The 13334-nt window shown below is 44.8% G+C and overlaps 1 protein-coding gene across 1 annotated transcript in view; it reads left to right on the top strand.

The window, feature by feature from the left end:
• The window catches only part of PID1 (phosphotyrosine interaction domain containing 1), a 199460-nt gene that overhangs the window by 82684 nt on the left and 103442 nt on the right, over positions 1-13334 (top strand). Inside the window, exon 2 of the mRNA XM_024563736.3 lies at positions 12557-12703. Within this exon, the coding sequence (XP_024419504.2) occupies positions 12557-12703 (147 nt within the window). The remainder of the gene's footprint in view (positions 1-12556; positions 12704-13334) is intronic.

Here is a 13334-nt window from a genome sequence, read left to right as displayed (position 1 = left end):
TGGGGAGCAGGGAAGGCAGGCAGGGAAGGAGGAAAAGCCGACAGAGTGGGTGCTGTCAAGCCAGCCACCGCATGTGAGTGGAGCTTAACCCTGTGGGGAATTTCTCAAAAATGAAAACACTGACACCAACATCAAACCAAAGGGAAGTAAAGAGCCCCACAGCTCAGAGATCAGCCTCTTGTAGGGTGGAGGAGCGGGGGTATTTTGACTCTGTCTCTCTGTCACTGATTGATTGAGGCTGCCCAGGGGTGTTCATCTACCACACTTTGCTCCTGTGGTTTTGGAAAAAGGCCCAGACAGAGAGAAGCAGGTACCGACGTGGAAGTTACTGGGGGGCCTGGAGTCGGGAGGCCTGAGGGCGAGCCTGGCGTAGGACACGATGATGAAAATGGCCAGATGCATGCTCTCCTTGTCGGTCGGCTGACGTTGAAGTCCAGCTCCATGGAGACAGGAAACGTGCCTGCCAACACTGTGTGCCCGGCAGGGTCCCCGACTCAATAACTAAGAGAGTTAACGAATAAATGCTGAATAAACCAGCACTAGGAATTAAGAGCTGCGTTCTTTTCCTGCATTCTAATTCATGGGAGGTCAGAGCAGGTGAGACAGCTAGCTGATAAGGAAACCTGACAGGTGTCAGGTGCTGTGTTCCTTCAAGAGCTCTTAGGGAGCAAACAAACTAACCACAAGGTAGGTTTTTTCCTGGTGGTGCCCTGGGCTGCTTGTTGAATCGTTGACATTTCTGTGACTGAGCAGCCTACAGTCAGATTCAGGTCCACTGAATTCAGACAGGCCCAGGCCAGGTGCTGCGCACACCCTTTGGGGTCTACTCCTGAGGTATTTAACATTATCCCGGGTTCAAGTACAGCAAAAATTAGCAATGTTGACGGGGGGGGGGGGGGGGGGGGCGTGAAACATCTGCGCGCATGAGGAGTCCACATGGTGAGAACCTCTTCTTTCTGTTATGTGCGAACTCCCCACCCCCGAAACCTGTGTGTTGAAATCCTAACCCCCAATATGTCAGAATGTGACCATATTTAGCAATAGGGTCTTTGCAGAGGTAATCAAGTTTAAATGAGGTCATTAGGGTGAGACCTAACCCGATATGGTGTCCTTCCAGAGAGGGACACTTGGACTCAGAGATAGGCATACACAGAAGAGAGGTGATTGGACGATGCACAGAGAGAAGATAGCCACGTGCCTGGGGTGATGCACCTACAAGCCAAGGGATGCCAAGGCTTTCCAGCTGACGCCAAGAGCTAGTCGAGGCAGGGTTGTCCCAGGGAGCATGGCTCTGCTGACACCTTGATTTTAGAGTTCTAGGTGCCAGAACCATTAGACAATAAATTTCTGTTGTTTCTCCCACCCAGTTTTTGGTACTTTGCTGTAGCAGCCCAAGGAAAGTAGTACCCTTTGTTTTCATGTTTTATTTTTGACAAAGACTCTTCCAAATGGTTGTCCCCTCTCTCTTTTCTTCATCCTCTTTGCTTGCTTTCTTAGGTGTGCTGCATTGATTAATATTTGGCGTTTACCTGTGGTTCCCTCGGGTGAGGAGGGACAAACCCTTGAGAGGACAGAGAAGTCCTTCTTTAGGTGTTTGGCTGTTACTGTGAAGGGAGTCGTTTTCCCCACGGAATTGGTTTGCCATCTCTGCCAGCTTCCAGTGCGGGTGAGCCTCTGCTGCAGCGGCGGTTGGGTGAGGCTGGCCTGGGAGAGGGCCTTCACCTCCCACTGGGGGCGTCCGGGGGCCTTGCAGGCAGCGCTTGTCCTTTCCAAGGGCATGTGCGTGGTCTCAGTGAACTCTGGTGAGGCCGCTCGTCACGGTCTCCATGCCTGTGAGTCGTCAGCATCCTGCTGGTGAGACTGGAGCTTCGTCGGGTTGTGCACTTGGACCAGAGCGTGTTTGAGGTGGTTTTCCGAATAGGGAGTGAGTTCAGTTTGTCTGTGCTGGCTGGTGGCGATACGTATAGGCAAGGGCTGGAAAGGAGTGAGGTCAGAGAAGAACAGCGTGACCCAGGTGTGTGTTTAGTCTGAAGCCATTGTCTTTTCATTTTCTTCACTCACTTAATCATTTGTTTATTTGTTGCACATTCATTTACTGACTATTCCCTGTCAGGGGCTCTGCCGGAGGCGAGGGATACAAAGGAGAAGAGGCAACATATAAACAGCACATTCAGGTGTTATAGCTGGTATGAAAATACTGATTAATTGTTGAGGCATAAAGCAGGCAGAGGTGGGAGGTGAGGAGTTTCAGAAAAGCCTTTTTTAGGTGTGATCATAATTGAGAGGAACATCAATCAAATATTAGTTGCTGTCTCCCTCCATGGGGGCAACTTTTCTCTCTGTCTCTTTCTCCCCTCTCCCCCCATAAACTCTCTTGAAGGTAGCATGTCTAGTAAATGAATTCCCCGCCCTCTGCGATGACTTTGCAACACAGCACTCTCCGCTGAGCCCTGATCAAAGCAGACTGTGGCTTGCGGAGCTCTGGCATGTCACCTTTCTGACCACTTGAAGCCTGGGGACAAAATTATTTTTAGTTTCCTTCCAACCTGCCAAGATAATGTTCAATCCTCTATCAACTGAAACATCGTCCTGCAGAGGAATTTTGTGTAGCAAAAAGGAAGTGAAAATAAAACCCAGTGTGCGGGGCTGTAAATACACGTGTGTTTATAACATATACCTGCTGCACCCTGATGAGCTGGGTGCTCAGGGGCACCACGAAGCCACGCACTTCCAGGGCAAATGTGAGGCTGCCGTGGGACTAGCTCAGGCTGAAGGAAGTCCTGGAGGGGAATGTGAGAAACCGTCTTTGGAATCTTAACCTCGCAACATTCCGTTTGGTTTCCAAGTGTCGCATGTTTTGTGGGACCTCTTTTCATTCTTTTGAAAGTGTGTTTATGCTGTTCAGTTTGTATTCTCTGCGCTGTGCCCTCACTTGTTGGCCACACACAAAACAATTTAAGAGAAAAACAATTCATTGGGAGGAGACGAAGCCATTAACAGAACCAGACTCGGAGACTACTCAAAGATGGAATTGAAAAAATAATTTTGATTAATATGTCAGTGGTTCTAGTGGAAAAAGTGGAGAGCGTGTATGAATACATGGGGAATTTCAGCAAAGAAACGGAAATGTAAGAAAGAATCAGAGAGAACTGCAAGGGAAACAAAAACAGTAACAACAGAGGAGCGGGGGGAAAGCCTGCAAGGAGCTCGTCGGAAGCCTAAATGCAGCCCAGGACGAATAGTGAACTTGAAGACAGACCATCGCCTTGATTGTGCTGATTGTGTTTTCTCTTTCATTGGTTTCTCCTCTGATTTTTATTATTTGGTTTCTTCTCTTCACTTTGGGTTTTAATGCCATTGCCTGGAAATTATAACATCTGTGTCACTTCTGGGTAGGTTTTGATTAATTTATTCATCTCATTATTTTATGGGTTCTATTTTTCCTGCTTATTTGTATGTCTGGGGAGTTTTGATTGGATGTGAGACATTTTGACTTTTATCTTGTTCATTGCTGGATATTTTTGTGTTCCTATAAATATTCATCAACTTTTTTTTTTGTGGAATTCAGTTAAATGACTTCAAAGCTCTTTGATCTGTTTGGATCTGCTTTTAAAGAATTGCAGGTGGAACCAGAGTTGCACTTATTCTAGTGCTAATGATTGCCCACCCCTGAGAGCAGGCCTCCTTAAGGACTCGATCCAGGCCCTAGGACTTGTGAGGTTGTCCAGCCTGGCTGGTAGGACCAGGAACGTCACTGGCTCTGTGTGAACCAGCGCTCTAATCTCTAACCACCTCACTGGTTGGTTTCCTTTCATGCACATGCTGATTAATACTCAGCTGAATATTTAAGGAGACCCTTGCAGATTTACAGAGTTCCCTCTCTCTGTGGATCCCTTTCCTTTTTTGTCTCCCCAGGCTTGCATCCCTGTCTCCTAAGCTCTGGGACTCGGTGGGGTCCCTTCGGTATTTCTCCGCCCTGCACTGCAGGCTGCGTACTCTCTCAAGGTCATAAGCTGGATAGGGGTGCAGCTTGCCTCATTGGTCTCCTGTTTCAGAGAAGCCCGGTATCTCACACACTGTTGCTTCATAGTTTTTTCCCTCTGTTTATTTGGTTGTTTTAAGTGTCAGTGTCAATTTGGCCCCTGGTACTCCATCTCAACTGAAACTGGAAGTTTATTGACATTTCAATAAAAATATTGAAATTTAGCAGTTTAATTATACGCAGTGAACAAGACACACCACCAAGATCGTGTGGGAATACCTGACACAGAGAAGGATAGATTCCTGGTTCCTGGCCCCTACTGGTTGTGTGGAATGACAGACAGACATGTTGGCCTATTTACATTATTACTTCTCTCTATAATTCATTTGCTCACACTCTTTCAGTTGAATTTTCATAATTTAAACATCGGTGCGAATTTGGGTGGTGAGCGTAGAGTGCAGACTGCAGATGATGTGCATTTGAAACTTACGTAGTTTTATTAACCAGTGTCACCCCAATAAATCCAATAAATAAATAAGTAAATAAATAAATGTAGGTGTGAATTCAGTGGTATATCACCATTCTTTTTTCACGAGTGGGCGAAATTTTTGTTCTGTGTTCCTAGCATTTGCCATTTTACATCAGGGTTGCCACTTGAAGGCCCCTAAGGGCCAAACAAGTGGTGTAGAGGAGTGAAGACGGCAGCGTATGCAATGACTGTGAAAATAGTCCCTGGTATTTAATGTGGAAAAAAGCGCTGCAGTTGGGGGGAAGAGGGACCCTGGCGAGCTGCAGAGGAAAACGTCTAAGTAAATAAGGGCAAAGGCCTGGCCAGCTAGATCTAACTGTTGCCATGACAGCATGCGAGTTGCCTTTGCAGATCTTCTGATCTGTGAAGAGAAGTGAAAATGCAAATTTTAATCATATATACCCCGATATTTAAATACTCTTCAAATTTAAGCCGTCTGCAAATCAAATAAAACGTTTACAGGCCAAATGTGCCTTTGAGCTGAGGGCTTGTAATCTGTGTTTTACAATAGTTTAACTGTTAACATATAGAAAAGTTGTTTGGAAGATGACAGAAACAAGTTAAACTAGGGATGTAGCAAGCGTGTGTATATTTCAGATCAGTAACAATAAAAAATGACTATACACACACATACTTCCCTGAGGGAGCCTTTCACAAGCCTTGTGGGCTTTTTGCGTACTCTGGGGGCGTGGAGCTATTTTGTGCCCCTCCCACATCATCTTTTGAGGGAATCTGTGATATTCAGAAGAAGTGCTTCCATAATTAAAACTGCCTGAATAAGTATGGGTGTGTGATCATAAGTATTTTCAGTTAGTTTAATAATAGCTATCACTTTATAATAGATACAGACGGTCTTTTAAATTTATAAGTGTCTGGGAGTAGGCTTTTAAAATTAGGCTGCAACTTTTTGAATAAGACACTGACTAGAATAATTGGCAGCCATAAGGCAAATGCCAAGTTGGTGTAGGTCTTTCGTTTCTTGGGATACTAGATCAACATAAACTACATTAAATATTAATCCTTCAAATCAAATAGTGCAATTTTGTGTATGCCTGCTAGAATTGGAGAGACTATTCAACCCTAAACAAAACCCCTTGCATGAAAACATATTTAAGCAAAAGGCGAATTTAGTAAGGTGAAATGAACCAAGACAGGCTCTTTGTATGGAAAATCCGGTGGTAGTGGCTTGGGTGTGCCTGAGTGAGGTGGGGTCTCAGCTCAGGGAATCCCCAGGGTGGGGCAAACAGTGTGAGCCAGGTTGATGGAGACTCTGGATTTGGTGCCTGCAGGCTGGGGTGGGGGGCGGCTCATCAAAGGAACAATGGCTCCTGCCATCCCTTTTGTCTCCTGAAAGCTGCCAGTCCTGCCTTTGCCCTGAAGCCAGACAGTTCATTTCCTCCCCTTATATACCTGGTGCCTTTCAAGCTGCTGCCCCAGCAGTGGAGGTCAGTGCTGGTGAGTCCATCAGCAAGTATCTCCATCTGTGGGCCCTTGAAGAGGAACACCAAGGGCTCCAGAAGCTTCTGTCTCACTCAGCCACAATCTCCAATGGCTTTTACAACTGAAAGTTACAGGGACTTTTTTTTTTCCCTGTCACTGGACCCTTGGCTGGGACGCCTCACTCCTCAGGGGGCACCTCTGCAGTGGAGATATCTCTGCTGATTTTTAACAGCCACATGTGGGTGTGGGACCACCCCCTTCCTTGTCCTCCATTCCTCCTACCAGTCTAGATATGGCTTCTTCTGTATCCTTAGTTATAGGACTTTTGTTCAGCCAGATTTCAGGCAGTGGTTCTGGAGTTTTGTCCTCATTTTGATGTGGTTGTGAGAGGTGAGCACCTCGCAGAGGTAAAACTGCCATCTTGACTGGAAGTCCTGCTTTCATTCACTTTTGCTGTTTATTTAACTTACTTTTCTTACTCTTTCCTATTTTTCTTACTTTTTTTTTTCTGAGTATGTGTGAAAATGCTAGAATGACTGTTTAAAAGCAAAAATCTAAGAATTTACCTTAAAAATGGTAAATGAAAGATCTTAGTAAAGATCACAAAAGAGTATCACAACTGTTTCTTTCCTCACAGCTGGAGCTTGAATGTACCTTTTTAAAGAGTAAGTGCTATACAATGTTAGGAAGTACCCCCGAGTGAGTTCTTACATACCCCACGAAGTAATAAAATGAAGTGTGATCATGAACAAATGTCGAAGCCCCACTGGGTTTTGTACACCTGTGTGTACGAGTCAGGTACTGAAGTTTTCCCACACTTTTATTCACCCACTTGTTCCCTGTGGTTCTCTCAAGGAGACCATTTGCAGTATTGTTGAAGCTTGATCAGGGCATTACTGAGTCAGTAATTTGCAAGTTAAAACGGACCATTGTAGCCTGCCTTCAAAATGCAGGGAGGAACCAGGGACTGAAACCTTAATGCCTTCCTTTCAATGTGAGTGAGGACTGTGGTCCAGTTGTCTTAGAAAAAGAGGAAGCAGCATTTGCCTTCCAAAGATGCTTTACATTTGCATACAGAATCAATACAAAGGTGGGATCCACCCGATTTGAATTGATATAATATGTAAATCCTTGCCTGCTAAACTGTCAGAGATTAATGTCTGAATGGGAGTGGGACAAGCCAACTGTAAAATTATACAGGCCATGGCAGCGATTGCCCCATCTGCATAATGGGGCTCGATTTAGAGGCTGTATTTTAAGGTCGCACATAAAGCACCAAATGCAGAAAGCCGAGCTTTGTTTAATTTGTCTGGGGCAGCACCCTAATTTTCCACAGCACTCTTCACTTCGCTTCCTGAACAATGAGTAACACATCTTTATGAAATGCTGCATCTTCACTTGGAAGCAGCAGCTTTGCTCTGACCTCCTCTGTTCGTTTCCTCTTTTATGGCCCTTTTTTGTTTGTTCATGCAAAGAACAAGTGATACCATCTTTGACGTGATACGACACAGTATTTTAAAGTTGATGCAGGAGTAAACCGAAGCCCAGGAGGGACAAGGACACACAGTTTTGACAGAGCTGATTATAGCTCTGGGTCTTTGTGACCCTGCGGGACAGCTTGCCACCCAAATGTGTGTCACCGCGGGGGTGCTATGTGGCCATCCTTGAGGCTTGGAATTCATATCCTTTTGGCAGTAGTTCAGAGGGCCTTATCACAGATATGAATAACCTGGGCGCTACAATACCTTCTTTAGATACATTATTATTCACTGCCTTATCATGAAGGCTCAGCCTGTTCAAATAACTAAGTGCAAGATTCATTTAAAAAAATATCTATAATGTTGCTGTTCATTTCTGCAGTTTAACATTTATGAATTCTTTCTAAACTTTTCATTAGTGGTTCCATTGAATTTTCACAGGTGACATTTTATTAAAAAGTAATTTGTATTGGTGAGTCTCCTCTAGTTGCAAGGATTAGGCACCTGACTCAAGCTCGCTTACAGCGTGAAAGGGGGTGTATTGGTTCATATTCTCAGTGAGACCATGGGTGGATCCCAGTCAGAGGCAGCTGAACCCAGGGGCTCGGCGACCTCAAGTCTGACGCTCCACTTCTCAGCACTCCTTGCCTCTGTGTGGTCTCATTCTCAGGCCGACCTTGGCAGGCAGGAAGGTCAGCGGCAGCTCCAGGCTCACAGCGTGCCAGTCTAGCAAGCCTGTACGGCCATCTTTCAGAACAGCGTGCTCAGCCAGTCTCGGGTTTCCTCTGAATCAGTCGATGCCTTTGACTGGGGACATGTGGACTCCAATGGTCAACCTGTGTCACATATTCTTTCCCAATGTCAGGGGGACAGAGACTGTGACCAGCAACCAAAGGAAAGAGGCAGAAGAATGTTCCTATCAGAAATAGTTATAGCTATCACACTTCTACCACCCCAAAATCTGCAGGAGCAACTCAGAGTTAAAATTACATAAAAATGTTAATTTCCTCTAAGAAGATGTATTACTGTCGACTCAATGATTCATCAAATAAGATCATATTTTATTTCCCCCTGTACCTCTGTCCTTTCGCAGTGGGCAAAAGGACAAAACCATTAAAGAAAAAAAAAATTGAATCATTTTCTCTATTTCACTTTTAAATATTCTTACCATCTCTCTTTAGCTTTTCTAACAAACTTGTCACAAAAATTTGCAGTTGTCGTTTGGTTTCACAGTCTCCGCCTGCTGTGAGAAACCCTTTTAAGCAGAGACCAACACTATTTCTGACCCAGCTGCGCCTACGTGTCTGGCCGAAGGTTAGTGTGCAGCAACGGCGTGTGGGACGGACTGGCGAGCGAGTGCCGGGGGCGCACCTGCCTGTCTGCGGGTGCCAGGGCTCTGAAGAGTTAGGGAGCTGGGGTTTCACAACTCATTTTGTTGAAGTTGGAATTTGAGCTCTGTTATCTTCCTATCCCCAATTTAAGTTAAAAAAATTCTTTTAGAGATTTTTTGAAATTTATTTTTAGAGAGAAGGGAAGGGAGGTAGAGAGGAAAAAAAACATCAGTTGGTTACCTCTTGTGTGCGTCCACGACAGGGGACCTGGCCCGCAACCCAGGCATGTACCCTGACTGGGAATTGAACCAGCAACCCTTTGGTTTGCAGGATGACACCCAACCCACTGAACTCTACTGGTCAGGGCTAAAATGTTTGTTTATTTCTTTTAACTGGCTCTCAAGCCAAGTCACCACGGGGACCATGTGTTTGCCAGTCTGGAACTTTCAGTCTCTCTGTGTGCTTAGTGGCGGATCCAATAGTGAAGACATTAGGTCCCACAATAGGGACAGGAAGACAGTCTCAGCATTTCTGAGCAGTGTGGTTTCCAGTCCTTCGAGAACAGAGTCACTTCTAGTGCCATCTTCGGGAACTTCCTATGCAGAAGTCAGGCTGAGTTGAGCTGTGGTTTTGTGACTTCTCCTAGAGCTCTGGCAGAATGGCAGATGGGACGGTGTCCTCAGCAGCTCATTACCTCATCTTCTGAGGTAAATGCTCTCCCCTTAATCTTTAACAGCAAACCAACTTCGTCTCTCCTCTCAGGGATCCATGTTTCTCCTCCCAAGGCCCACTCCCTGTGTAGGGCTGGAGTCAGTTAAGAACAAAGACAGAATTCCAGCTTTATATGAAAAGTTGCATTACATGTTTAAAAAATACAAGTCAGCCCTGGCTGGTGTGGCTCAGTGGATTAAGCGCTGGCCTGTGAACCGAAAGGCCTTTGGTTAGATTCCCCATTGGGGCACATGCCTGGGTTGTGGACCAGGTCCCTAGTTGGGGGTGTGTGAGAGGCAACTGATCGATCAATGTATTTTTCACACGTTGATGTTTCTCTCCCTCTCTCTCTCCCTCCCTTCGAAGCCCTCTCTCTAAAAGTAAATAAATAAAATCTTAAAAAAAAAATACAAGTCAATACTCCCTGGGAAATGGAAGGGCAAGGCTCTCTCCTATTTAAAAATGTGTCAGGGTTGGCAACTCCTAAAAGGTGGCTGTGTCAGTGAGGTTGAATCAGAGAGGGAGATCTAGTGGGAGATATATATTGAGATTTATTCAAGGAATTGGCTCATGCAGTTTGCAGGGGCTGGTTAGGCAAGAGTCCAGTCCTGAGGGGGGATGCTGTCAGAGGGTGGGCTGGACTCTCAGGCACGGACCAAAGCTGCTGTCCAAGCGTGGGATTTCTTCTTCATGGAAGCCTCAGCTTACTGTTAAATTTGTTCAATGGATTGAATTGAGCCCACTCAGATTATCTAGGATAACCTCCCTTACTTCAGTTCAACTGATTATGGACTTTAATCATATCTGCAGAATACCTTCACAGCAGTGCCAAGGTACTTGGTGTTTGATTGAATAACTGAACATGGTAATCTCGCCAAGTTGACATAAAACTGACTGACATCAGAGTGGCCGGTTGGAATTCTAGTAGATTCTATGTGGACTTGTAAACTGCTGTAAGCCCTTGGGATACGTCATTGAATAAAGCCGTTTCTGCTCCTATGGTGTTCATATTCTAGTGGAAGGCAACAAGCCATAAAGTAACAAAATAACATAAATTTATAGTGGTAATACATAGTCGTAAGAATAACAAATTGGAAAATGACTAGACAATGATGAGTATATATAGCTACATAATTTGTGGGGCTCAGTGCAAAATGAAAATTTAGTGGCTTCTATTCAAAAAGTTGAGAAAAAAATGTCATTAAAGGTACTAAAACCAAAAGCTTTTTCTTCCTTTTATGAATCTCTGAAATAGTCATGGTGCTTTTTTTTCTAATACTTAATGCTCTTCTAAGTAAAGAAAAATTTAAAGTTACTATCATGAATTTACCATTCATCATTACATTGCAAAATCCCCACTTTAAATGCAACTATGAGAGCTGAATGACTGAAAATACACAAGTATCCTTTCCTGGTTCACACACGCTCTCATGTGTCGTTCCTACCAGAACAGTGGGAGCACTCCACAAAACTAACTCTTCTGCTCTTGTTTCACTTCCAATACATGGCCATTCCACTGACACTGCCTTTCATTTACTGATTCGTGAGGAGGGACCAGAAGGAGGAGGAGCGGTGGTTGCTCTGCCTGTCCCTGTCCTTCTATGTTATGGTTTTCAGCGTAAGTGGTTGCCTAATACAGGAAAGTTATACAAACGAAAAGGATGTGGTAGGGTCCTTGATCATTCTGACAACACAGCTGACTTCTTTCTGCACTTCAAGCAGTGTGCACTGAGTCACAGATTCAACATGCTTGCCTTGCGCTCACTTTGCATCTTACTGAATTTTATACATCGGGGGTGCACGCTTTGTGCGTATGCTTCTACTCACAAGAGACTCCACTGTTCCATCAGACTTAGCTTACGAAACACAAGTTCAGAGAGAAAGTGATCAAGGATTCCTTCTCTGAATCTCTCTCTGAAACAGCCGTGGTGGATGTTAAACCATGAACATTAGACTAAGCGAAAGCCCTCCTGAGCAGGGGACCCGTGTGATTGCACGGGTTGCATGCCCATGAAGTATGTGTATGTTTGTGCGTGTGTGTGTATGTGTGTGCATTCTATTTCAGATGATGTTGATAAGGAAGGACTGTCTCATAAGGTGACATTTGATCAGGGTCCTCGAGAAGGTGAGGAAGCATACTTGCAGACACCTAGGTCAAGAGTAGCATGTTCAGAGGTTCCAAGGCACATGTGTCCTTTGTTCTCAGAAAGTCAAGAGGCCACTGAGGCTGGGTCTAAGCAAGTGAGAGTGAGGGGTGGCACATGAGATCAGAGAGGTAGTGGATCCGCCCCTGAATCATGCCTGGTCTCGAAGCCAGACTTGGAATTTCTCCATGAGCAGAGGGGGGAAGGCTTGCGAGAGTTTTAGCAGAGGGGTGACACATCATGATGAGATTTTAGAAAGATCCTCCTGGCTTACTGTGTGGCAATCCTCTGCACAGGGGCAAGGTGGGAAGTGGTTGGACCGCTCTGGAAGATGCTAGACCAAACAAAGATGGAGGCTGGGCTGGGTGTAGAGGTAGCAGTGATGAAATATGCTGGAATCTGCATATATTTCAGACCACCAGGAGTTGCACATAGACTGGATGTTCACTTCATTGAGAAATACTCAGTTTCCCAGTGTTCTGAAGCCGAGGCATTAAGCAGAGCTGAGGGAGGCAGAAGTCTTGTGTTCTTTTTCACCAAATTTTTTCCTTTTGCATTATCTCTACACTTTCCCCCAAATTGTTCTTTAGCATCATCTCTTGCACATCTTCACTTCTTTAGTTAAATTCAGTAGGGATTCCATCTCTAGGATTTCATCTGTATATGTCACCTGGGAAGACTGTCTCAGAGCTAGGTCGTGGGTGACTCTCCCACGACCCCACGTTCTCACGTTGTCTGCGGGAGGGGGGCTGTCTCCCACATCTTCACTCGGCGATGTCCTGACAGTTCTTCCTCTCTCTTTCACTCACTATCTCTCAGCCTCCTCGGTGAAGACAGGGGTAATGACACAGAGTCCGCTACTGGCTTTTATGTGCAGTTGCACACGTACAATTCCAGATGATTTGGCTATATTTGGCTTATTTTTTCCCCCTGCTTTTCAGCACTTTCAGACCATGCTGAAGTCTAAATTGAATGTCCTAACACTGAAGAAGGAGCCTCTCCCCGCCGTCATCTTCCACGAGCCCGAGGCCATCGAGCTGTGCACCACTACGCCCCTGATGAAGAGCAGGACTCACAGCGGCTGTAAGGTACGTGGTGCGGCCCACGGAGGCACTCCTGTGGGACAGACAGAAGGACGTAACATGCTTGTTTCATAACGGTAACATTTTTAAAGAATGAAAATGTTAAACAATGAACAAAATAAGCTCGCTGAGTGATGGTAGTATGAATTCACATCCTGCTTTATTTTTCTTAATGACATAGCACTCTTCATAATTTGGGGGTAACGCTAAAGATGTAAGTTTAAGGACATGTAAAAATAAATAGTGTTCTTGCCATATTTTTATAGCTCTGTGGAACTTCATATGAAAGTTCTGTCTGTAATGATAATTTAGTTCCTCCCTTTATATGTGCTGCCTGAATAATACATATCTTACCATATAAAAAACAAAACAAGCTTCTCAACAGTTGTATCCTATGAGTCCTTTGGGGGTAATTTTGTATTTTTGTTTTGCTTCAGCTCTCAAAATTTATACTAATATTCATGCCTTAGAATCCACTAAAAACACTTTTTGTTTATGTAAACTGAAATGCCAACATAGCAAGAAAGCTGGAAAGGAAAGGAGTAACTTCGGTACACTTTTGGATTCTTTCATACGATACTCTTTTTTACGTGGGTTGATGAGCATAGACATTAATTTAGAGGTAACAAAGAACATA

Source organism: Desmodus rotundus, chromosome 2 (genome assembly GCF_022682495.2).
Source record: "Desmodus rotundus isolate HL8 chromosome 2, HLdesRot8A.1, whole genome shotgun sequence".
NCBI lineage: Eukaryota > Metazoa > Chordata > Mammalia > Chiroptera > Phyllostomidae > Desmodus > Desmodus rotundus.
Note: the sequence above shows the minus strand (reverse complement) of the source record. Positions and strands in the feature narration are given on the sequence as shown.